Source organism: Choloepus didactylus, chromosome X, assembly GCF_015220235.1.
Source record: "Choloepus didactylus isolate mChoDid1 chromosome X, mChoDid1.pri, whole genome shotgun sequence".
Classification (NCBI taxonomy): domain Eukaryota; kingdom Metazoa; phylum Chordata; class Mammalia; order Pilosa; family Megalonychidae; genus Choloepus; species Choloepus didactylus.
In genome coordinates, this window is record NC_051334.1 from 11,948,148 (window position 1) to 11,974,392 (window position 26,245).

General features: G+C 39.6%; 2 protein-coding genes across 5 annotated transcripts in view; both read left to right on the top strand.

Annotated features, from left to right (window-relative positions):
- Positions 1-26,245, top strand: part of GLRA2 (glycine receptor alpha 2) — a 195,856-nt gene that overhangs the window by 53,597 nt on the left and 116,014 nt on the right. For all 4 annotated transcript variants that reach the window (XM_037822357.1, XM_037822358.1, XM_037822359.1 and 1 more), the window contains 3 exons: positions 20,249-20,331; positions 23,001-23,138; positions 24,985-25,199. In XM_037822357.1, coding sequence (XP_037678285.1) covers positions 20,249-20,331; positions 23,001-23,138; positions 24,985-25,199 — 436 coding nt within the window. The remainder of the gene's footprint in view (positions 1-20,248; positions 20,332-23,000; positions 23,139-24,984; positions 25,200-26,245) is intronic.
- Positions 838-1,743, top strand: LOC119523548 (uncharacterized protein C11orf71-like). Its single transcript, XM_037822361.1, has one exon. It carries the CDS (start codon positions 999-1,001, stop codon positions 1,392-1,394), a length of 396 nt encoding a protein of 131 aa, XP_037678289.1. The 5' UTR covers positions 838-998; the 3' UTR covers positions 1,395-1,743.

Here is a 26,245-nt window from a genome sequence, read left to right on the forward strand (position 1 = left end):
CACAAATAAAAATGTATTTGAAAGGATGGTGGGTGGGTGATGGCGTCATGTAAATACCTGCACAAATGTGGTTTTGATTGCTTCAATAAAGGAAGTACAGGGCCATTCTGTTGAATTACCATTGAGTATAGTGTACAAATTCTCACTTCAAATCATCCTGCCATTCTGTAACATTTAACCACACACACACAAATTCAATGGCTCAGCATGGTCACTGATGGCATGCATTAGGCTGGATCAGTGGAGACCTGGCCCTAATGCCAGCTCTGCTTGTAACTAATCATGTGACCTTGATCGAAACTTTTCTTGGGCTTGGGCTAGACATTTACTGAAGTCCATTTTTGCTTTTATACTCAGATATGATCTTCTCCAGAATCTTTATCACCCCAGGCTCTCTTCTCTGAACTCTAATAGTTTCTCTGTGAATCTATACAGCTCTTATTTCTTCCTACCATATATTTTGGCAATTTCTGTATATGAGCATAACATAAGAACATGGATTTTTGGAATGAGGCAAATGTAGAATCAAATCAACACACTGTCTCTTATGAAGTTACTTAATCTATAACCCAGTTTCCTAATTGTAAGATGGGAAACACCATATTCATCTCGGAGTATTCTTGTAAGAATGAATGACATTGAGCAGAGGTTAACAAACATTTTCCATGGAGGACCAGACAGTAAGTATTTTAAGCTTTGTGAGCCATGCAATTTCCTTCTCAACCGCTCAACTCTTCCACGTAGTGCCAAAGCAGCCAGAGACAATATGCAAACAATGGGGCATGCTGTCTTTCAATAAAACTTTGTTTCAAAAACAGGTGGAGGGCACGCGCGCGAGTACACCTTGTGTTAAAGGTGGCTTCTCGATCTGCCGCCGTCGCTGTAGTTATGGCCTCCGATTTATTTTGTTTCCGGGTGGGAGACGGTCTGGACTGACGAAGCGAAGCGCCTGTCTTGACCGAGGGACGTAACGCAATTACTGCAGAGAGTATTTGAAGATGTCCCTGAAATATGTGTCCCTGTCCGCCGGTGATCAAGGGAACAGAGTGGCCTACCGCTCTTTTCACGGCAACCGCAGCCCGTCGGCCGTAGCGTTGGCGATGGTCTCTGGAGACAGCTCTCTCGTGGCCAGACCTGAGGTGATTCACCCAGGACCCACTCCTCGGCAGGCGATGCGACCAAGCGTTCGTACCGAGAGCCATTGGGTAACTGGTGGCGGCCGGGGTCTTACCCGCCTTATAAGGGGAAGGGACTCTGATGGCGGGAGCCGAGGCTACCAAGCCAGATTCTCACCTTACCCGACACCTGGGGTTAAACAAGATCTCTTAAGACGTGTACTGCAACAACGTCTGATTGCGTTTGGAGGTTTCATCGCAGCCCGAATTTTGGCTTAAAATGAATAACTTTTCCGCCCCTCAATTAGCTCGTTAACAAGGTCTCTCCAAAATGCAATGTTGGTGCAACCGCTGTTTTATTTTTAGAGGGATGTATTTTAAGTGTGATAAACAACGGCGTAGGGGTTCTGTTAATATAGCCTAGCACAGAGAAAAATTGTACTATTTCTTAAATTCACATGGTTTATGCAGCCAAAATAATTAGTTCAGAAAGAGGCAGAAAAGATTTATTTTCTTAAGTACTTAGAAAGTCAAAAGCTGAGCTAATCAAGCCACCCTTCCCTGAGGCCAGTAATCCTTTTATTCACCCTTTGTTCTTTCCATTCCGACAACCGATTCAAACTTCCTTGATTTCCACAACCTCTAACAACCTCTCCCTCATCCCGACCAGATTCTCCTACTTTGAGACTTGTAATTCAAGTTTAGCTGTCTCTACCTCTCTACTTCAGAATTTCCCCTTTACTTCTGCTTATCCTACCATCTATGGCCCAACTCTTAACCAATCTTCTGTCTTTTCCCCAACATCTCGTTGCGTTTTCCATCTCCTCCTTTACTGTTTCTTCTAAAAACTAAAAATAAACCTTTCTACTCTTTCTAATTTAAACCAAGTTACCTTCCTTTCTTTGTCAAAGGTCCGAATGAATTTTACACTTTTATTTGTCTTTTTATTATTTGTATTCAATCCCAGCTTCCCAATCTGAGTCTGCTGTAGCAAAATACACTGTGAAACTGTAGTCTTGGGGTCCCCTATCAGAAAGCTATTTTTCCCTATCCACTCTAGCATCTTCCTTGAAATTTTCCTGTCTTTCTCACTCAGGCATTCAACAATATTTGACTGTCTTCTCTGTGATAAGCACTGTGAATGAACTTTATACATTCCTGCCATCAGGAGATTAAGGAGTATGCTCTAGATGGGAGGCTTATAAATAAACTTCATACTGAGCTGTCAGATTAAGTTTAGTGATAAGAATAAGTACTGGCCCGAATAGCTTTCCATAATACTTGCCCTATTCTGGTTCCTCCTTACCTAACTGATCACTCCTCATTTGCTAATATTTTTGTTCTCTTAACCACCTAAGTGAAAACATTCCCCAAGTTTTAAAGGGTGATATTGGGGGAAAAAATTAGTGGGTTTGGTAAGTGGCAACTCATTAGGTAAGTAGTCTGCTTGTTTCACAGACTCTTTCTGTTTAGACTTCCTTAAAATAATTATGTTCAGATAAAGTAAATCACCACATACCACACAATATTGAATATTGATGTAATTCACAAGACTGAATTTTTAGAACAACATCTTATGAAGAAAGTTGATGAACCAGAGAGTTTCCATAAAAGAGTGATTAATATAATGAGAAATCTAGCAACCAAATTATAGGAAGAATGATTGAAAGAACAGCAATAGCTACCTTTTATTGGGTGGTAAGTGCTAGGGGCTTTTATTCATTGTTTATTCACAAATACTTATGGAGGGCTTATTCTGTGCCTCCTACTATGCTGAACACTGAGAGTAAAGTGAAGATGGATAGGGCTCTATTCTTATGGAACTTTATATGTGTCATTTAATTCTCGCAGAAGCCCAAAAGAGAAGTATTATACTTTGGTTTTATTGCTTAGAAACTGGGGCTCAAAGAGATGAACTAAATTTTCCAAAGTCATACTGCTAGTGAATGGTAGAGACTCGAAGGCTTTCAAACAAGATTTCTCATCTGAACTGGGCAACACAAAAATGATTTGAGTGACTATTTCTCAATTCTCTCATCTATAATATATAAGTAATACTATTCTAGGTATCTAGGAAAGACATTAATTCATAACACAATGGTTGCCATAGGCTGGGCATTAAGAATTGTCCCAAAAAACCGAGGTAGAAAAGACCATCACACAAGGTAATGAATTAACTGCCAGAAAGTTCAGATAGAGGCTGAATCCACTCAAGGATTTTGTCAAATCTTTATAGTGCAATACTGGACTAGATGATTTCTACAGTTCTTTCCTATTTAAAGTCTATATTTAAAAAAAATTGGTTATAATTAGAAATACAGAATTGAGAGATGAGAAGAGAAAAATGAGATGTGATGCATAAGGTGACCATTATAATTTATTGTGTAAACCAGAACACTTCAGAGTAGAAAAGGGTGCCTATCAATTCTGCCAAAGCAATAGGCATAAAAAAGGGGCTGTCCTAGGCAGAGCATTTGCCTCCTATTCCCTTAGGACATGATTTGGCAGTGCCATACTTTTGAAGCATATTCCTCAACTTAACAGGGAAAGGAGACTGTAATTTATAAACGATAGAGGAAAAGTCTGGCTTAAGAGTGCACAGACTCCAAGCGGAGTGACTTGATTTCTGTTTGTTCTGGCACGGGGCATCATGAGTGGGGCTTTGGTTGAATAAAGCCAGAAAAAAAAAGTGAAAAAAAAAAAACAAAAAAAACAAAAAAACAGGTGGAGGATGAGATTTGGCCCACCAGCTGTAGTTTTCCAACCCCTGATATAGAGTATGTAAAAACACTTGCCACAATAACTAATACAGAGTATGTGCTCAATAAATGAAACCATGGCTATCAGTATTTTAAAGTCAACATTCTTTCTAAATAGTAAGCTCTCTCAGGCCAAGACACTTGGAATTTGCCTTCCTTTGTGTGCCCTCCCAAAGGACAAGGGACAGTGTATTGTATATGAGAGATACTTAGTACAGTGAATAAATAATGACATTTTAAAGGTTCTTTATAGAATCCCTTCTTTTCTTTCCAAATTTTGTTACCAAAAAACGTGGACAGCTAGTGTCCTTGCACATAACTGTCCACAAGTTGGCAGACTCACTGCAATCCCAGCTTCATTTCACAATTCTATATACAATTTGGCTCTGTATTGTTATTACTTATACCTAGTAATTTTATGGCTTGTTGATGGCTGACAGCCACAATGTCTTGTGGAGTGAAAGAGGCAGTTCTTTTGTAAGAAGTGGCAAAATCATCGCTTGTGCAAAGAACCAGGAGACTTCCTCCAACATCCATTTTATTTTTAAGGAAATATAGAATATTCTGCATGGTGATGCCTTTTTTTTTTTTTTTTTTTTTTTTTTTGGTGTAAGATGCAGTATTGGGCACGACCTAACTTGCTGTGACCTGATGAAATGGGACATATGTAGAGCACAGTGCTGGGAAGGAGAGTTATAAAAAGCAGCACAGGGTATCAGCTGCTCCAACTAACCCTCCAGGCTTTGCTCTAGTAAATACCTGGCATCGTGCATGGATGAAATAAAAAACTTTTTTTTCTTACTGTTCTATGAAGGTATTTCCATTCTAGAACCATGAAGAATAGAAGGTTCCCTAGACCTAGATCCAGAGGCAGTTCTTCTATCTCTGGTTCCCAATTGTAAGGTATTATAGGCTCTAAAAAACCCTAACTACTGTATTTGATTGGGTAGCATTTGTCCTGCAGCAGACTAGTTTAGAATTTTCCTTAATTGTGGGTATTCTTGGAAATCAGAGGAAAGATCCTTGGTGGAGGAGAACTAGGCATTCCATTTTAGGGCAACATAAGTCCCTGACAGAGTTGAACTGCAGGAATCCAATTATTTGCCTGGAAGGGTTTCCAATGAGACAGACACTGTACTGAGCTTAGAGATAAAGAGCTACGTGAGATGTGCTCCCTGCCCTGGAAGGGCTCCAGTCTAACAAGGCAGGCAGGCACAAGATAAATTAAGTAATGGTAATAAATACAAAATGAGGTAAAGAAAAGTGGCTCTAACTTTGCAAATGAACTGTGTGGCCCAGACATCGCTATAATATGGAGGTCAGTGTCCACGTTCCTGTTCATTCCAGTCATGGGACCCAATCTAAAGGTCATGTAGTAATTATTTTTCATAGAAGCCCAGCTACAGGGTCTGACTCAACTTGAAGGCTAAGCAGGCTACAGTTGCTGGTTGTCTTAAAGGTGCTGGGAAGTCCCTGCTGAAGTTCCATTAGGAAGGGATTCCTCTGCACACTCAGGTTTACAATGCAAATATCCTTGGCAGAGGGAATCCTTTAGCCTAAATTCATACCAGGCTGTAAGATTTTTAGTTCGGAGAGAAAATTTGATGGCAGTGAATAATGGTGAGAAAGAGAATACTGGATTCTTGAGAGAAGAAATGGGATAGGAAGAAGAGGGTTGGGAAAGATACAAGGAAGGAACTGGAAGTAACAAAGGAATTACCTCTGCCCTAGACAGTTAAATAATTACCTAAGCATTGGTCCACATTTTTTTAAAAAATAATGTTCTGTGGCAGTGTTTTGAATTTGCATTTTCCTGAAATCTAAAACAAATGCTGGTAGCATTTCATCCAGGAAAGATCCCATGCTTTTCATAGCTCTGTAGGAGCAAAGGTAGAATTAATTCTTTGTGGAAACCAAAGCTCAAGGCTTTGAAGGCCAAACAAAACACAAAGGGAACTATGCAGTCTGTTGACTTCATAACAAGCCAAATCATATTTCTTGAGGTTTTAAATATCTGTTTCTAGAGAGGTGGGGGCCTAAACAAAAGAGAGGGCAGTAGAACTCTTTAAGTGTCCTCTGGATTCAAACACTTGTGGTATTTTAGTAAAATTCAAACAAGTCTCTTAAATAGGAACCAAAGGTCTGTATGTAGTTTACTAGTAGCAAATTTTCCATCCATCGATGGAGGACACAGTCTTTGCCAATGAAAAAGTGTTGAATCTATTTCTGTTCATTTCCTTTCTAATTTTTTCTCTAATATTCGCTTATCTAAAGTTACATAAAGTAGCTTGAGTCCATGGTGGAATACCAAGGAGAACCTTGAGTCTTGCAGATATTATTATTCAAACAACATTTGTGGAATTGAATGTAATGGACTGCAGTAGAAGGCAGGATACCATGGGATATGGTGGGCAAGATGAAAGAATAACAAGATGAGCATTCTGGAAGAGAAGCAGCTTGTCTCACCTGTCTATGTCTTTGCTGATGCTTCCCATTGCTTCTGAGAATTTTGTCACAACTCTGACTTTTATAGAAGCATAGGATTTTTTTTTCTTTTTAATTTGAAGTTGCATTATAGAATATCTAATCCAATGCTTTAGTTGTACAGATGAGGAAGTGACTTCTTCCAAAAGTTAGGTAAGCCAAAATACTGGAGCCCGTGAATAGGAAAGCTAGACCAAGGATCAAAGTTCTTGACTTCTAGTTCATTGTTCTAGTGTCCTATCCCACCTCACTTCCTCATTAACTCCAACCCAAATCCAAAGACATAAGCAAATGCAATTCCTAAGACATGTTGTTTTGAACCAACCTTTATGGGACTTATTTTTCAAAGGGCTGTTGGAGGAAGAAAGGAAGATTAAAGATGAAAAGATAAAGTGTCTTTGAATCTTGCAGATGTCTGAAAAGACTGTTTAAATTGGCAAAGTAAAACAACTGGCTTTCAAATAGGAAGATCTATTTGATAGCTTTATATAGCATATATAACTCATATAGTATATTTACTTTTGGAGAAGTTTACTATCCTAGGGATCAAAGGGCTGGAGAGACCCATTAAAGTCCTTAAGTCAACCCTCTGCCTTCAAGCAAGCTATTGAGAACCCATTCAGTTTTAAAAAACCTTCAGAGAAGAATTTATACTCTCTCTTGGGATCCTGTAATAATAAGTCACACTCACATTGTACAGAAATTCTTTCTTATATCGCTTGTCACCTTTGTTGCAACTTAAATCAATTGCTTTTTCTTCTATTTATTAATATTTTAAACAAACAACCATTTTTTGGAAAGATGAAGGGATTACATCACTGTTTCTGCTTTCATAAATTTTTGTCCCACTTATATGTTTGCTCACCTACACTACATTACTAAATTAATTCTATGGTGTGTTCCACTTCAACACCAAGATGTTCTTCATCTCACCATTTTCAGCTTGTGGTACAGTTTGAGACCCCTACACTGAATCTTATGGTATTGAATGCTCTCCTGGTTACTTCTGATATTATCACAAGTACAGGTTTCTAGAGTAAAACACTCTCGGGCTTGAGGCTCTGGCCACGGCACTCACTGTGTGACTTAGAGGTTCAGGGAAGTAACAAATTCCCCCATTTCCTCACCTTTGAAAAAGAGATAATTTTGTTATGAGCATTAGAAGACAATAATAATAAATGCATAGACACTCAAAACTGGCATTGCCACGTCCTCTAAGGCTCTGGGTATTTTTTTTGGGGGGGGGGATGTAATGATTATGCTTTCTGTTCTAGCCTGACCAAGATCGATCCCTATAAACTCCAGATTTTAAGATGGGACCAACCACTCTTTGAATGTGACCCTATAGAGTAGGGGTCCTTCACCTGAGGGCTATGTGGAAACTCCAGGGGTTCCTTGAACATCCCCAAATGTGTATGCATATTTTGTGTGTATGTGCATTTAAGCTTTTTAAAAAAATTTGTTTAAAAGAAAGGGTTCTTATCTTTCTTAAGGAAGCTGACAACCTAAGGAAGTTAACAACTTTGCTTCTAGATTTATCTGTGCTTCCAGAATGGGTACGCCTGAGGCAAAGTGAAGGAAATATTGTTTGCCTTCAGTGTCTTCTGGTGGGGGGGGCCTTATGCTATCCTGCAACTGCAGATAGTCTCCCCCCCAAACCATAAATAATTCTGGGAATGCTCCCCCACAACAGCACTCCATATTGCCAAGGCATCTATCGGCTGCCTCACCATCAACCTTTATCTGACCTGAAACTTAATCCCTTAAGGCACTTGGTGGTGATTTGCTTATTAATCCCTTTTGATTCAATTCACAATTTCAGGTGTTGATGATTCAGTGTTCCCCTTCCAGGAGTATTTGCATTGTAACTTGGGGACTGACATGCCTCTCCCTCTGATGATTAATTACAGGCACCACTGTGAGTAGGTGGAGTATAGATTTCTACACAGGCACCCAACCGTGCTCCCCAAATAATACTGCCTAATGACCAACTCTACCCACACACATAAAAGGCCAACTTTTCTCACATAACCTCATACACTTGACTCATACTATGGTCTGATGTAAGACCTTCAAAAGATTCTAGCTGTAGTTATAGAATGATTTTCAAGGAATACAGAAGGACAGTCTCTATTTAGACATCAGAGCTGAAAATAAAACGTACAATGAACTAAGACCTCCCTAAATGTTACCAATGATGATGCTTTGATGATCTTCCTCTAAATTTTGATAAAACACATAAGCAAGCCTGTATTTTCTGTTAGAAGGTAGCTATGAAAAGCTGAAATTTCTTCTTTCTGAGCATATTTGGATCATGTTTATCTTTAGATCCTATAATCCAAGCAAAACTACCTAATCATTTTCCAACTCTGTGTCCAAATCCTCATTAGTTTTGTGACTTGACTTAATGCAGTAATTAATGAGTGTAACATAAGCACCCACATATGAATTAAACAGAGAGGCATCAGAGAAGGACTGGGAAATACCATGGAAACCACAACGATTCCATTCTTCCCAGGGGTGAACAAGATTGGAAGTGTGGGAGGTGCTGGCACTGCAGACACTGGAGGGTTGAGCAGGCACGGAGCTGACAAGTAGGGCAGAAGTGGTATTTTTGGAGAGTGACTTTCAAAGAAGGTGTGGCTGGGGGTAGAAGCATTATGGTCTAGAAAGTGTGTTCTGTACCTGACATGCTCTCACGACAGGCTGGAAAGCTCTGTTGAGCTCCTGGTTGGGTTCAGAAATACACATATACTAAGGAGCATCATACTGGCTCAAACCCAACAGAGGGAGGATCTTACACCTGTTTGAGGGAAAAGAGGGAATCATGAGGTGAAATTAAATATGAGTCTTATTTCCCATGGCAGCCAGTATGACCACTTGTCTTTGACGGTTCAGCTGCTTGAATGAGCAATAGCAACCACTAGGTTTCCCTCCTTTTGGAGGTAACTTTCCACTTCATTGACATTCAACATTCACTAGGCAATGGGCCAAGAACACAACACCAACACCAAGAAGGTTGCTCAGCATCGCTAGTGCCACACTTCCTCCCACAATTTACCATATCCTCCAGGCTCATAGAACAACCTCTCCAGCCCCATCAGTTCATCCTTCTGGGTCTGCATTCCTTTATCTATAAAATGATAATGTGCCAGAAGAGTGAATGAAGACTGAGGCTCTTTCCAGCTCTATCATCTTATAAGTCTGTAACTCAAAATGAGCCCCCTTCTTCCCAAAGCACAAATCTCTTTCCAGATAAGTAAATAAGAGTGGGTCCTTGTCCCTTCAGGATTGGAAGTCAGTAAGAGGAGATTCTGAATTTCAAGGTGCCTGTCCCCTATCCAGCTCCTGGGGAAAGAATTCTGATTTTGGAGTGAAGTAGGGAAGATCGGACAACCCAAAGTTTATGCGGTGGACTTGAAACATTCAACTTAGGGTGTACAGAATGACAAATACTCAATGTGGGCCAGAACATCTGAAGGCCCTAATGGGAAAATTCCCAATTTCAAAGCTAGATTATTTATTCCCTCTGATTCCATCAGCAGGGATATCTGTGAGATATCATTTTAGAATATGTTCATGGATTATCGGTATTTATATATTTTTAGACAACTACACAAAGATGGTTGGCTGGGACAATTGCTGGGATATGTAGGTTAAAGGAAATCACATGGTAGATTTGAGCCAGCAGAGCTAAGGGGCTAGTCCACTATTACTCATTACCTGAAATTTCTTGTGGCAGGAAACCAAAGGAAAGTCAGAAACCCTGGTGAGGCTGCTCAACTTATGTTGGCATGGGCTATGCTTGATGAACAGTGCTGCTTTTGAAAAGCTCCCTGGATGGCAGTAATCTAAAAATAAAAATGCATAATATCACTGTAGCTCTTATGAGATAGATGAATTACTTTAGTGCATTCTCATAGCCTATAATCCAAAAGAAAGGCACTCCATTTTATAATGGGAAACATTTATCCATCTGCAAAGTTCAACAGTCTCTCCAAGTCTCTCCTTGCTTGTGGCATAAGGCTACAACATCTGTTATTGAACAATCACTGAAAGATAGTTAAGGATGTACATAAGCACATGAAGTTCCACATGTAACATGCTCTCAGAACAAGGCCATCCCCATATCTAATCAATCAGTTCTTTCAAAGGATAACAAAACTGTTTTATTTGATGCTTCAGCTTAGCAGAGATACCTTGCTATTTTGAGCAGTCAGATGAAGGATAGATAGCAATAAGTTATCTAGGGGATTAAAGAGAGTGCTCTTGGGGTTGGGGCAGATGTCAGGTCTGAGGGTCAGGAAGACTTGGATTTAAATCCAATCTTACTAATTGGCCATCAGCATTTACTTAACCTTTCTTTGATTTACAGTTTTTCTTAGTTCCAGATGCATATTAAGTGTTCAATGAATGTCAATATTCATAATCACTCCTGAATTGGCTGGAGGATAAGGGGGTAAAATAGAGGGAGACAGTTCTCCCTACTGTCCCTATCCTATGCACATGGACATTTCCTTAATCATTTCCTGTAAGACCCAGGCTCCACTCACCTCCCGCACTTAAGTCCCGAACAGAAGGTTATTCTCCTGGCCTTGGGTCTCCTTCCTTTGGAGAATATAATGGAGGTGATGCTGGCCCTCCCCTTTAGCTACTTGTTAAGAGTATCCTGAGGAGTTGTGCTTGATTTCAAAGTGTTATCCCATCACAGTTGGGCCATCCTACCATCTGACCAGGACTTGGTTCTCCCATCAACTTATGCCACCAGAAACAGTGGTCAACAACTCTTCCCCAAAGTTACCACAATGGAAGTTTTAATGCAGCAGAATACCAGCTAAGTAACACAATTTTGCTCTCAGCTGTCAGCATATACAAAGTTACTTTGGTTTTCTTAAAACCATATTTACAGTTCACAAGCATACTGGCACTTGTTCTCTTCCCCCTTTGCCAAAAGGAAGATAATCACAAACAAACATTAAGAAAATTGCTTGTTTCACAATGCCCTTCTCTCTTTCTTCACCTCAGTGCCACCATTAAATAGCTGTGACCCTAGACATATAGAGATGATGGACAAGTTAGTTCCCATTACTTTAAAGTACAGGCTAATAACATTTTATCTTCATGAATGTTTGGGTGTGTAAATTAATACTAGATGTGAAACAATTTTAAAAATTAAAATGCAAAAAAATGCAGGTAGTATTGATTATTTGAATTTTTGGAAATTTGAGCTCTTCTTTCTGGTGGTGGTCAATTTAGCCCTTTACTACTCAACACCTTCAAAACATTTTTGTTCAAGAAATATCAAAGCATTTGGAAAAGTTTTAGCTGCAGATTTTTCGGTTTTCTCCAAGTCAAATTCAATCCATATTTGGACTTAATTAACATGGGCCAACCATATGTGTGCACAGTTTTTGAAGGGACCAGACACAGATGGGAGCAGATATTATATTTTTTCCTCCCCAGCTAGTATTGCTCAATGCATACAGGTATTTTCTGTGATGCCTTTACAATGTTTGTTAAACATGAACTTCCTAGTCAGCCACTGGGATTTTAATCAGGTGAGAAGAGTTAGAAGAGCTGATGAGCCAAGCAGTGTGGCCATTCATCTCCTCCAGAGTCACAGGGTCAACAGGGAAAAATGGGGCCTCATGTTTTTTTGGAATTAAGTGAGAGATGGGAGTCTAACCTTCAAGCCCAGGACCAATCTGGGGTTTAGGTCCAGCCTTAGATAATATTGAAAAAAATGATTTATTTCTGGTGCCCCAGCCTCAGTCTTCTGAGCCCTGTTTTCCATCCAATTTCAACTTTCAGGATCCCTTGAGCCCCCTTCCATACTCCCAGTATTAGAGCCCACTCTTGGGGATAAGGGTAAGGAATCTGGGAAGCTATCAACTCATTTGTACAAAGGAGAAAATGTTCAACAGTTCTTAAAGCACTAATATTTCCTAGAATATGCATCTTAATAGTCATGGGAGCCATCAGAGAAAGGTCTATTAGTTGATTAGTAGCAGCTAAGGGTTGGATAGTGTTTGGGCAAGGACATGCACTGGAATCGTTCTGGAACTCCTAAAAATGGATACACTATGAATTTCTCGACCTTTGCTTATGTGGAAAGCCTTCCCAGGTACAGCCGCATCTGTGCCTGCCCATGGACCAGATGACCTGTCCAGGGCTGGAGAGGGCAAGAACCCTTTATGCTCTATAAGACAGGTGAGTTCAAAGCAGCCATTTCATTACAGAGCTTTCAGGAATGATGAGTTTAAAATTTTCAATTCTTATCTACCTAGCCAAACTTAGACCAATTATTTTTGTTCTATGTGAATCAAGATCCTTGTGTGGGATGCCTGGATTTTGATGCGGAAGCATCAAATGATTAGTGCAAGGTGTGCATTCCTGATAGACCCAAACAATCCTCTCAAGATCTACTTCAGTAAGGACACGTTATATGGTCTACCCAATCAATGTGCATGCTTATTTGGGCCCCAAGGAAGTAATTAAGAGCCTTTTACTTGATTCAGTTCAGGTATATCTGATTTACATTATCCAAAAGCATTCTTCACGTGGGGTTTTGGACTGATTTTTAAAAACTGAAGAATAAATTCACAACTATTGGGATATATTCCATGAACTTACATATGCATGTATGTGTACATGTGTATGTAATTATAACATTAAATTGTGATCTCCTTCAAGACAGAAACTGTCTTATTTCAAGTGTCTGATGCATGGTAGGTGCCCAATAAAGGTTTTCCAAAAATTTGCTGAATGGATATGGAGTAGATTCTCATTATTCATGGTACTTCTCTTCTATAAAGTTGCTGCAAACACTGAATTAGTGAATACTGAACCATTGCTCCATGGGAAATACAGGGCTAGGTTCCTGAGAGCCTCTGGTCCCAACGTTTTTGTCAACTGATCAATATATAACCTTTTTTATATATGTTTCTGTTTAAAGACACCTTATTTAATATATATTGTTGGTGCATTAACATTGAACTCACAACCAACAGCACTATACCTCATGACTGAACAATGCTTATGTATCACAGGTTTTTTCTCTATTTGGCACATCATGGCCTTCTTGTGTTTAGGCACATGAGACAGTACTGCAGCACTATGCTTGGGGGCCATTTTAAATAGCAAAATCACCAAGAAAAAGCACAAAAATGTGAAAAACGTGCTGCTAAATACACCATGCAAAGGACACTTATTTATAGTAAGAGAGCTGAAACAAGAAGGCAGAGCATCTCTGGTTCAATCTCAGCTGGAGATGCAGAAATTGGGCAACTCAAATATTTCGTTGCTCTGAGCATGCCTGTGAAGGACTAAGAAAGCACTACGAGTATTGATTTTGGGGTTACAAATAAATTTGAGCAAGTAGGAGAATTCACAAGTATGTCATCTGCAAATAAAGAGGACTGACTGTACTAGGTCATAACCCTAGGGAAGTCCTGCTTACACCAATGCCTCCTCACTAAGGACCTGGAGCTGGTCCTCTTCTGTGCTCTGTCCTCCTCCATGACCAGTATCATGAGCTTTGGTAAATTTTATCATGAGGCTCATCAACAGAACCTCCTCAACTTCCTTTGAAATTTCTTAGTGGCTGATTTCCCAGTTAGAGGCTGGAGACGATGTCCTGACACGGCCACCATCCTGAGGACAGATCTACTTTTGGCCTTTGCATGTGTTAATAAGCAGGCTGGTCTTAGATTCTTCTCTGCTGCACCCAGAAACTGTCCTCCACTCCTCTCAGGCACTCTCCCAGTCTTCTAGCAATGCCTGCCATATCCTGGTTGGCTGTGGTTACCAACCTTGGCTACACTGCCCTGACTTTACCAAAGTGTCTCTCCATTGTGATCAGTCTCCCTTGTCTCACCACCACTGGTCCACTCAGCAGCTTACTTGGGCTAAATCTCCTGCCCTGGTTCCCAGTGGGAAGTAATATTTCCCAAAAAGAGTGCTACTGCTAAAGAAAAATAGCAGAACTCTTTGTCAGTCCTCTTTCCTATGTCCCTTTCAAAACCTTTTCCTTGTAGTCTATCAAATGGACAGTAATTGAAGTCATCCTTTGGGATATGCTAAAGTGTGCATCTTAAAACGTGCTCTAGGACACCAGCATAAGTATCACTTGGGCTGCTTATCATGAGGGCTGGAGAATCTGCATTCCTGCCGATGACCTCAGATGACACTTATGCCCACCAAATTGAAAACCCCTGTGCTAGAGGATGTCTTGATCAGACAACCAGTCTCACAGTGCCATTTAATGACACTTCTGAGGTGAGGTGTGGGTTGTATTAATGATGCACTTTTAACTTGCATTCTACCTTGCTCACAGGCTAATTTCACTGACGGTCTAGCTGAGTTAAGATAACACTCTTGCTCGATACTTGATGCATCCTGTCAAATCTCCCTGACATTAGAATGTCATATGGTTAAGAAATTTCAAGATCCATCCAGGGGGGAAGATTCAACTGGCCTACATTGTAGAGAAAGGCTGTCCTTATGTTCATGGGGAAAGAGTGGCTTGTGTTCTAAAATGTTGGAGTGAGAAAGCCCTGTGGAGGCAATAAATATCTCATTCTGATATCTCAGCTATTTCCCAGTTTACCAGAAAGTTCCTGGTTTAAGAAGCATTATCACTTACACTTAAAGCTTTCATCACATTCGAGGGCAAATACAGGAAATCCTTTGAGATGGTACCCTTCACTTACAGTTTAGAATCATGGACATTTAGAGCAGGACAGGGGTGGGGTGTGGGTGAGGCATGAGACCCAGAGATTTAGCCAAGGTCAAACAAAAATTCTTTATGCGTAAGGTAGATTGACGCACCCCCTCCTCACCAAAGTCCCTTGATCCCGGTCAATGATGTTTTCCCTCTACCAGGCTGTCTGGAGAGGATGGAATTGTTTCTTCCTTTCATCTGATCTGATTTTTAAAAGGGCAACTCATGAGAAGTCTGGATAACTGAAGGAAAATGAAAGAGGCGACCCAGTGCAGGTATAAGGCAACTGAGGTGTCTACTGCCAACTCTGTTGGTTTCACAGACAAAAGAAATTGATAAATTGGTAACAGATTCTTTTGCTAAGGAGGAAATGTGGTAGAGTGGGAAATAACGTATGAAACTTGAGGTCAGGTAAAGTTGGGTTTGAATCTAACTTTGGTCACTTACTAGTTTTGGGACTTTGGGTAAATGGCTTATCCTCTTTGAACTGTAATTTGGCTTACCTCCAAAATGAAGAGAATACTATCTGTGCCTTGTGTGATGGTTTTCAAGATTGTAAAATAATGAGAGTGCTTGACCCACAGCAGGGGCCTAGAGAATTATGATTAATAATACTGTCATCATCATCCTCATCACCACCATCATTATTAGTATTTTCACTTTAATCTTTATTTGTCCTTATTAAGTATTTTAACCCTAAAGAAACAGCACAGGTGCTGTCACTGCTTGTGTATCTGAATACCACTGAGTGTTCACAGTATACTGCACCACGTGTGCTAGACGGGGTTCCCAACAGAGGCACAGAGGCAAGATACCCATGAATCCTTTGCTCCTTCTGAAAAACACAGAAGCATCCCCTTGTCCTTTCTCTCTGAACAAGACAGATATTGTAACCGCTAGAATTAACTCTCAAAATAGCAAGTTCAGATCACTCATTACAATTTGTATTTCTGCCTGAAAATGTTTTCCCTTCAAATAGCAGTATTTGTTCCTCAAGAACATTTCAGTGAGCGTGGACTCCCAATTCTAATACTGAGTTCCTGAAGAACAAGTAGTTGCCTTATGAGTCGAGGAGCCTCCTGTCTGCTGTAATGTTGCAATAAATGATTACTTTACATCCTTCTGGCAACTTGAGGGCAGCCCTGGCCAGGGACCCAGCTGCCGGACCAAGGCCCAAGCTGCCTTGATTTCCTACAGCTCGAGTAGTTGTATTTCTGGTGGAAATCTGCTCTCCACTTGCAGAGAGGGCCAGGCAAGCTTTTCTGGTTTCCACTGGCAGTCTGGAGATTTGTCAACACCTTATGGGCTCTGGTGACCCTCCTCCCTTCCAAATCCTTCTTCCTTTTCCATTTCAGCAGTATAAAATCCTTAAGTTCTCCCCCAGAGCTTTAACCTTAGCTTTAGGATGCTGACTCATTCATTGTTCAGCAAATATTTATTGAATATCTACTCTGTGCTAGCAAGTGTTTTAGGTGGCAAAAAAGATAGAGTCCCAGCCTTCATGGATCCTGCATTGTAGAATGGGAGAAAGGTAATAAACAAATTTAAAAATTATGAATATATAATATTGGATTAAAACATTGCAAATGTAACCAAAATAGTTTACAATGTCTACAATTATCAGTCATTTATACTTTAAGCAAGGAATGCATCCAAGGGCTGGTTTATGAGCAAGGTGAATTGAACAGGAGATTGGTAAGGGAGAGAAAGGGCAGGAACCATGAGATTTTTGGAAGACTGACTTCCTGTGGTGTGTTTTATTTCTTTTGCCCTTAAAATCGAAATGTTTGCTCAGACCTCCAGTTCTCAGCAAAAAAAAAAAAAAAAAAAAAAAAAAAAGCAGGGCTTCTGGAAGGGAAATGCCAGGGAAAAGTCCGAGTCTCCAGGCAAGTTTGGAAGAATAGTTTTTCAATTAAAATACTTAATGCTGAGACACTCACGAAAAATAGGTGGAGAGGCAGAGTAAACGAGATAAACATTTTTTACATTTTAGAACACTGTTGTATGCATCACCTTAACTGGTGCAATTTCTGCATGTCTGTACAAAATACTATTGAATAATAAATAAAAATCTTTTAAAAAACTCAATCTTTTAAAATCAAAAAACAGCTTTTTAAAAACGTAAAAGAAATTCAGTGTGGTTACTTACAGAGTCTCTTGACTGGAGAGAGAGCACAAGGGAATGTTCTGGGGTGATGGGAATATTCTACTTTTGTATCTGGGTACTCGTTACCCACGTGGCTACAGATGTAAAAAGTCATCACACTGTCACTCAAGATGCATGCATTTTTTACTGTATTTGACATATACTTAAGTGAAAAAAATTAAAACAGAAAAAAAATAAGTAAAGGGCCAGCCTGGATTTTAGGCCTCCAGATGCAAGGTGAACTAGATGTCATAAATTATGAGCTATGGGAGCATGCAGGGACTTATTAGATTTTTATAATCTCTTCCCACTTGCTAAGCTGCTAACTTGTTGTTAGCAGTGTTAACTTTCTTCCTTGTTATTGGCATTCATCGATGCAAAACCTATCAAGAAAAGAAATTAGGAAAATAAATTCAGAAGAAAGGAAACACCCACTGAGTTCTCAGCTGAGACAAGATTCAGGAATAGTTTTGCCCTTCTTGGGAATTTCTCAGTGGGACCGGTCTTCCATATTGTTAATAGTTTTGACCCCGATGATTCTGGGTGCTGTAGAATTATTAAATCCTCAACAAAGGCAGAAATAATTGTGTGAGGCCTCTTCTCCCTGAACAAATGTTAAAAGTTCACTTCTCAAAAGAATAAAATTCAACAAGCCAATGATTAAGAATGTTAAAGTTGGGTTGTTTCTGATAGCAAACAATATACAGTTGAGTTCTGTGATGTATGTGCTTTTAAATTGTATTCATTTCCAATATTATTATTTTCTAATTTCTTAAACCAATAGGTTGATAAAGAGTAATCTTCAAGTTGATGATGATATTTCTAGATTTTCTGGTTTTGATTAACTTAAGTTATCCACCTGTCCTCTGGTTATTTTTGTGTAATGAAAATATTTCCTCTTTAAAAAATAGTAAATAGATTCTCATTGTGTTCATGACAATTTTAAACCCACCAATCCTTTTGAGGTTTTATTCCCCCTTATTAAAGTGTCAGATTTTTTTTTATTACTAGAGATTTTCATTTTGTTTTTCTTTAATACTCTGCCCTTACTTTAAAGAGTTCATGGCATTAATCTCAATAAAATTAGGTTTTCCAAAAATTAAAGTCTTCTTTCTGGGAAACATACACACACACACACACACACGTGCACGCACATAACACATATGTAGATAAATTTATAAACATACTCCACAATTGACAAAAAAAAATTGTTCTTGCATCTACAGCATTTTAAGTCAGTTTTTTGGAACTAAGAACCATTTTTTTTCTTTTAGATACATGGTGTTTGGGTTCTCAGAATAGCCTACAGAAGCTAATTTATTTAGCAATGATGGTGAAATACTATGTCTATGACAAAATTTCCAGAAATAATATAATGGTAAAAAAATTACCGACTAAAAAGGCATTTTATAATTTTACCTTTCAGCTCTTGTTTGAAGAAAGGTGTATTTAATTATATGAATATGGGAGAGCTGATGAATATTTTTATGGGCATTTTTAAATAACCTGTACTTGTCAATACAGCCAATGTAGAAAAAGTAAACAATAAAAACAAAATACGAATCATCACAAAACCCAGAAATATCTACTCTTAATATCTTAATATATCAGTGTGTTTATTTCCAAGATTTAGAAACCATGTTTTACACAATTGAGATGACACTGCACTTAGATTTTGTCTTGCTCTTCTCAATCATTGTTGTATTTGAACAATTTTGAAGATGGGCAGCATGGGGTCTTTGTCTAAATTCACTTTGAAACCTAAACCTTTCTTTTCTTTAAAATGGGTGTGTGCCACTAAGCCTATTCGTTATCAGCCACAATTTGTGTTCTGGTTTGGCTTGTATAGAATGAATAAAATGAAGCAATGAGAAGAAAAAGAAGGGAACCGGGAGGAGTGCGGGAAAATGGCCTGACAGCAAGGGAAAGTTTAGCTACCACTGCAGCAGTCTGAAGGGTCTTAGGATATGATAAATGTTTGAGGCACAATGAACAGAATTTGGAGCAGCAAGCTTTAGAATAACAGATTCTGGTATCAGAGCTAACTGGGAATAAGCATCATCTGATCCTACTCATCATTTGATTGGTGAGGAAACAAACGTTTAATGAATCTGAGGTCTTGCTTAGTGGACAGAGATAGTATGAGGCAGTATTGGAAAGGGATCCCAGATCTGCTGATTCTTAATCCTGATATCCTTCCTTTAATCTCTGAAGCATAGAAAAATTGAGGAGCAAGAGGTGTGCACCATTCCCTGGAGGGCTAAAAAGAAGGAAATGTTGGGAGAAAGATGGCTATTCTATCAGTATACCGATAGTAGGCTTGGCCTTAACTGGCTGGAGGTCAGAATTAAGAGGAAAAGGGAGCAGAGTAGCTCCTCTTCAGTGCAGAGAGGTAAAGACCAGATACAAACTACCACCCTTAAATGGGTTTTTTCCTAGCTCAAAGCGTATTTGTTCCAGAACTGTCAAAATTCCAGAATGAATGCTACGACATATTGTTAACCCATCCAAGTAGATTAGCAAATGAAGAGACCATGGAGTTAAGCATTTACCTATTTGAAGGAAGGAAAACTAATGCTTATCACAATCAATCATGCTTATCACATCATTTATTGTCCTTGAAGCAAAGCCTACCTATCCAAGATATAATTCTAAAACAGCATGAACCTTAACTCTTTTGGACATCAGTGTAGGTAAGGGTCCACTGTTCTGTTACACTGTTTCTCAGTGGTTTTAGATTCTAGAATCATACTAAGACCAGTATCATGGTGGGAGTGGGGTGGGGTGGAGCCTGGAAGGTGGGAAATAGTAATGGTGCAATTCTACAATAATTCTAAAACTTAACAATGATCACTGTTCATTTCAAAAACAGAAAGCATTGCCCTGAGTGACAGCTTAATTTCATTATTTGAATCAGTGTCACTTTGCTTAATGCCAAATGTATTTTTTGTTCATTTGTTTCTCAAGACTCAGAACTCACAGGTTTAAAACTGTTTTTTTTTTTTAATTTCTCTTTGCTAAGACTCACCCTAACCTTATCCTGCCCCATGGACTTGAAGAACTTTCCAATGGATGTCCAGACCTGTACCATGCAGCTGGAGAGTTGTAAGTTTTTCGCTGTTGAAATGGCTGCCTACTTGTGTTAACCAATGACCCGGTTCTTTGAGTGTTTCATTAAGGAGAAAAGACCAATTAGACTCATTCTGTACCTACTTATCAATGCCCAAAGTCCTAATGGAAGGACAAGCAAAAGTGCTTGCATGCGTCTCATTTGGGAAGCTCATCATCAATAGAGCACAGACAACCTTTCAAAGTAAAATGCCAAATAACATGGCTTCCCTCCAGAAATATGCCTGATTTAGTAAGCTTTCCTTTGAAAATGAACACATCTCCCAGGAAAATTAAATTATCCTTCAATGCCTATAACGATTCACTGTATAATCAGAATATTGTATTTCTTCCCATCCCAGGCCCATATACACCAGCACCCCCAAAGGAATTTTGGCAGGAAGGGAGAACTGCCTTGAGAACAAGACACAGGGGGCCTTAGCCAGAGGGGAATGTGAGAAAGAAGCATATGAGATGGGATGTGCAATGGATACACAAAGGCACAGGGAAGCAAGTGGAGAGGAATGTCACCTACTTTGTCCCCTTTGTGCCCTAGCCCTGACGCCACTGAAGCCTTTGACACATGCCATAAATTGCTAATGCCTCCAAGGTAATGGAATTTTCAGTCAAGAGACGTGAAATTTTCGCTGGCTTGCTCTGTCAGTTTCTCGGTTTGTAAAATGCAGAGAATAATAAGCGCTCCTGACCTACAGGGATGTTAATAGACTTAATGAGGCAAGGGCAAGGAAATACTTTTAACTTCTTGGTTTAGAAGAATAATAAATGTAAAAAGACATCAACTATTATTTAAAAAGAGGCAGTGACAGGGTTTCCTTCTGATCATTTAAAATCGCAGTAGATTTTCCTGGCAACTTCCTACAGAAATAAACACAATAATGAAATGCCTTTGTTTTAAGAAGTTGTCAGGGATAAAATGAGAATTTCTGATTTACAAGAGGCTTTATGTATTCATTCCCACCCCCCATCACCCCTTCTCTTGAAAAGAAAAGTTGAGAAAAACATTCTTACATAATCTTTCCGTCTTTGTATCTTCTCTACTGCCCCAAAGTATCCCCTGCTGCAACTCAACACTTTTATTTTCTCTGTGAAACTGCAGCCATAGCTGTCAACTGAAGCTCCACCAAGGCTTAAAAATCTCCAATTAGTAAATATGCTTGGTCTTTGCAGGACCTGAAAATAATTAAATCAATGAAGCAGAAAAGTGCTTTCCACTAGCTTTTGATGTGGGGGTTGGGAATTATACTTACTCCTTACTTTTCTACCCCAGTGCTACCTCCTCCTTCCTCATCTCTTTACCTCTTCAGCCTGCCCCAGGCTGGGCCTTTAGGGAGGGTGACAAGGGGTATTATTGTGGTGGCCAGGGAGAAGCTATCCAGATGAGGACATGGGGTGTTTGGTTACTCTGAGTTTTTGTTGGAGGTACCAGGAAGTACTCATTCAGGGTTGCAGTGGAAGAGATGGGGTTGTCCATTCTTTCTATGGAGCAACAATGCTTGTACAGGGGCCCCTTTGGTAATTCCTTGCTTTCCGTGTGTTTATCTTTTGGCTTTGAATGTTAAAGGTGGTCCAAAGAAAGAGGAAAGTAGATTCCAATTAACTTTGCCATTGGTTTCTAGGTAGCTTTGGTGAGTCATCATATTGTAGTAAATAAGAATGAGAATCTAAAAACTTAATGAATATGCTGAAGTTCTTGGTCAGCCAAGACCTCTCATAATATTCTGTGTCCTCCTCACTTTAGAGTTCATATATTACAAAGAAAGGGGTAGAGGGAAGAAGTGATGTCTGAAAGAAGAGTAGCCTTCTTTTCTGGGGTACAAGAAGATCCAGAAACACTTGAAAGACAATGACCTGGTTAGCAGGAGCTTGGAGACCAAGAGCTAACTTTGGTTTACTAAACTGGCAACAATCTTACTTTGGATGGTTCTGGAGTCATGTAACAATATGACCTTACATAACAGAGAATCGGTTTTCCATCATCTTAATAGTCATGAGTGGGCCTATTTAGCAAGACGCTGGCATAGATGAATATGCTCATTTGCATATTCCACAACTTCCTCTTAGGTTACCTGCCCATAGCCTTCCCCATTCCCTAAAGTAACTGAGGGTTGAACATAAGGATTTTTAACGTAAGCATCCTAAAAGCAAAGCTAACAAAGCCTAGGAGAAGGGCCAAGTTTGCAGTGGAAATGTTTTAGGCAGGTCCCTGATGAATTCATTCTCATTAAAAAAAGAATGCACTTCATTTGAAATACTAAGATGGATGCCATCAATTGGGTTGTCTTATTGGATTGCCACCGACACAGCTCTTGCAAATAAAGACAATCTTCAAAGGATTTTTATGTTTGCTTGTTTGTTCTTCAGAAAGATTTAGTGAATAAAGAGGACAGAAGAAAATAGACTTCATAGATTCCATTCCCTCATTATATACAAAAAAAGTCACCCAGAAATAGCTTGCTGTCTTCAATTCCTTTGGCTCTGATGACATGTGCTTGTCATGATGATTGCAGCTTTTATGAATACTGCTCTTGAATTGACTCAGCATGTCTGCTTTAAACGACTTCCCTGTTTGTTTCTTTACTTGGCTAGATTTTCAAGCTTTTTTTGAAAGATGTGTTCAGTATTTCACTTTGATTTGTTTACTCCAGTTGGGTACACGATGAATGACCTGATATTTGAGTGGTTGAGTGATGGTCCAGTGCAAGTTGCTGAAGGATTGACCCTGCCCCAGTTTATTTTGAAAGAAGAGAAGGAACTCGGCTACTGCACAAAGCACTACAACACTGGTAAGTTTTCTTTCGGCTGCTGAACCCAAGTGGGCTCCCTCTGCAGCTCAGGGGTATATATCCCCTCACTTTAAATATGGAATTACCAAGCAAATGGAGCTACATGGCATGGACTTCAGCTTGGCTCAAAACCACCTCAACAGATAAGATGCCTGTACTCTCTGTGATAGGCTGGAGAGCACAACAGACAGTTTCTCCAGAAGAAAGGACAGAGAATTGGAAATCTTTTGCTGACCATCTGCTGTCAATGAGTCAAGGAAAGGTAGAGGAGACCCCATTAGTGGTACAAGAAACATATGCATTTTGGTCCATCCCTGGCATCCACTCTTGGCATGGGCTCGCAGATGAATCTGCACTCCTTGCCTTAGTGGACGAGAGGGATAATCATATAAGTCTTTGTAAATCCAGAAATAGAGTGGTTGTGCTCTGTAGTCCTTGGCAGTAAGAGGAGTTGGATGGAAATCAGCTGGCGGGCATTCAGCTGGCTCTAAAGACATGCTTTATCAGTACCACTGACAGATACAAGGCCAGTGGGGGGGCAGATTTGAGGTGGTAGCAACAACTGGATATTTGTTGGTGGCTGCCCAGTGAAGTTGGTGGCTTTTCCTATGAACATCCTTTGATATCACCCAAGCTGATCATGGAGATTCAATCAAGACACAATGGTTTGTCCTGTCCAGCTCCAGGTCCCTTGCAGAGTAGAAAGAACCATGAACACTTGTTCCAGCAGGCAACAGTGACTTCCTGTGAAGGGACTGAGACCTGATCCCAAGGTGTTCTTCCTGACCAAGAAGAATCTGAACCTATCACTTAAAATTTGTGTGGACTAAACCAAATTACTTTCTGGAGTTCTAATGCCAAGCCAGTTAAGAGGAAGAAAAGTGGGAAGGGGCAGGACCATCTGGATCTTAATTGTATGTTAAAAAGTTATAATATCTTTATGTGAACTCTATTTTATAGGCAAACTAATACTGTAAACAGTTTCTAGAAATATCCTAAATTTCCTGAAGCAATCACCTAAAAGGCTAGGAAATTTTTATGACTATTATACACATGGCTTAAATAGATATATTTTCTCTTGCTTTTGATAACACAAAGATAGATGACCAGTTGTCCAAATACTTTGGGAGCCCCATGTGAACCTGACTATTTAGGAGAGAATGGTGTCAACTATTGTATACATACTATATAGTATATGCTACATGTATATGACATAGGTTATATATTAGCTGCAGCTCCTCTTCAAAATATCACTCTCAGTTGCTCTGAGCTCCTTCTATCTGTGAACTCTTTTTATAGGACTCCAATTTAATAAAGATCCACCCTGAAAAGGTGGGGTAACACCTCCATGGAAATTATCCAATCAAAGCTTTTGCCCAGATGATTGAGTCACATCTCCATGGAAACAATCAAAGATTTCAACCTAATCAACACTAATACATCTGCCCCCACAAAATTGCATCAAAGATAATGGCATTTTGGGGGACATAATACATCCAAACTGGCACACCCCCCAAATTTGAATACTTATGTCTAGTGGTCAGATTATCATAGTCTTGCAAATTCTGAAGGTCTAAAATAATCAAGCTGCAAAAAAGCACAGATTTTTAAAGTTAAAAATGCCACATGCTTTTGGTCCAGCGATTCTTTAAATCACTCACTCTCACTCTATCATTTCCATTACTGGTTGAATTGATTATTTAGGGTGAATGTTTTGGGCAATCTTCTTCCAAATCTATCTGCAATACTCTGTTGTTAAATAAAGTGGGATGCTAGAATGGGGAAGATAAATTCAAATTGGACTTTAAATGATCATTTCTTATAAATGATTGTTTCCTGCTTCCAGGAAAGTTTACCTGCATCGAAGTCAAGTTTCACCTGGAACGCCAGATGGGATATTATTTGATCCAGATGTACATCCCCAGTCTATTGATAGTCATTTTGTCCTGGGTCTCCTTTTGGATAAACATGGATGCAGCCCCGGCCCGGGTCGCACTGGGAATCACCACAGTTTTAACAATGACCACCCAGAGTTCGGGTTCCAGAGCATCCCTGCCAAAGGTAAGGAATCTCCTGACTTGACAACAGATGAACTGAGAGGTTCACCAAAGGTCTTATGGGCTGGAGAATTCTGTGAGGACTTAAATGTTTGCCATACAGCCGCACTGCTGGAGATGCAAATGCATCAAAAGAACAAAGAGCTGAGTTTGAGAGAATCAAGGCTCTGAGGGAACTGGGGACCCTCAAAATTAGATCATGGGGAAAGAGCGATCAGGGTTGAGAAAGAAGAGGAATGTGTGTGCTTAAGGAATTCTTTTTAAGAAGCCTGCACGTGTTATGACCTAATGTTGTTTATGAGCCATGAAGCTTGCGGGAATTGGAGCAAGATTGATGTGACTTACGCTGTATTGTCAAGTGTTTATTGGGGACGCTATCGTGATTCATGTGCTCTATGAAATCATTTACAGTAATGAAAGTTGAAATCAACCTCCTGGAAATGTACACAGGAAATCCATATCAATGAGTAAATATGAGAAATTACTGTGCAATATTAGAGCACAACAAATTAGATCTTTGTTATGCCATAATTTTCCTTAATGGCTGAATATGATACTATTTTGAGTGACAGTTACCTAGAGAAGGAGCAGTAGAGTCACTCAAGAGGTCAAAAATTCCTGGAAATGTGGCAGGTTGATGGAGAAATGTGGGGTGGATATTGGGGACACACAGACATTTTGTAGCATCTCAAATAATAATCCACAAGTAGCTGCCTTGTCCATGTTAACGCAGGGCAGGCCCTCTGGGTTTGTAAATATTGCTTAAGCAAGTAATGATCAGTGTCCTGCTTGTGAAATGCCCCAGAACACCAGAATTGGGCCTTTGTGTGCTTCTCCCCTTGACTGAGTACATTGGGCCATTGGCTTTAATTTTCCGGGAGTGTGTATTCAATTTAGCACTCAATGTAGTGTCTCATATTGGTTGGGCAGTCTTTGTGACATCCAGTTCCAGAAAATAATTGAGATGTAATCCCATATCTTTGCTGGCTTAAGCCTATGTTCAGTTTTGCTGCATTTGATAGGATGAGAAATGTTAGATCATGTCATCCC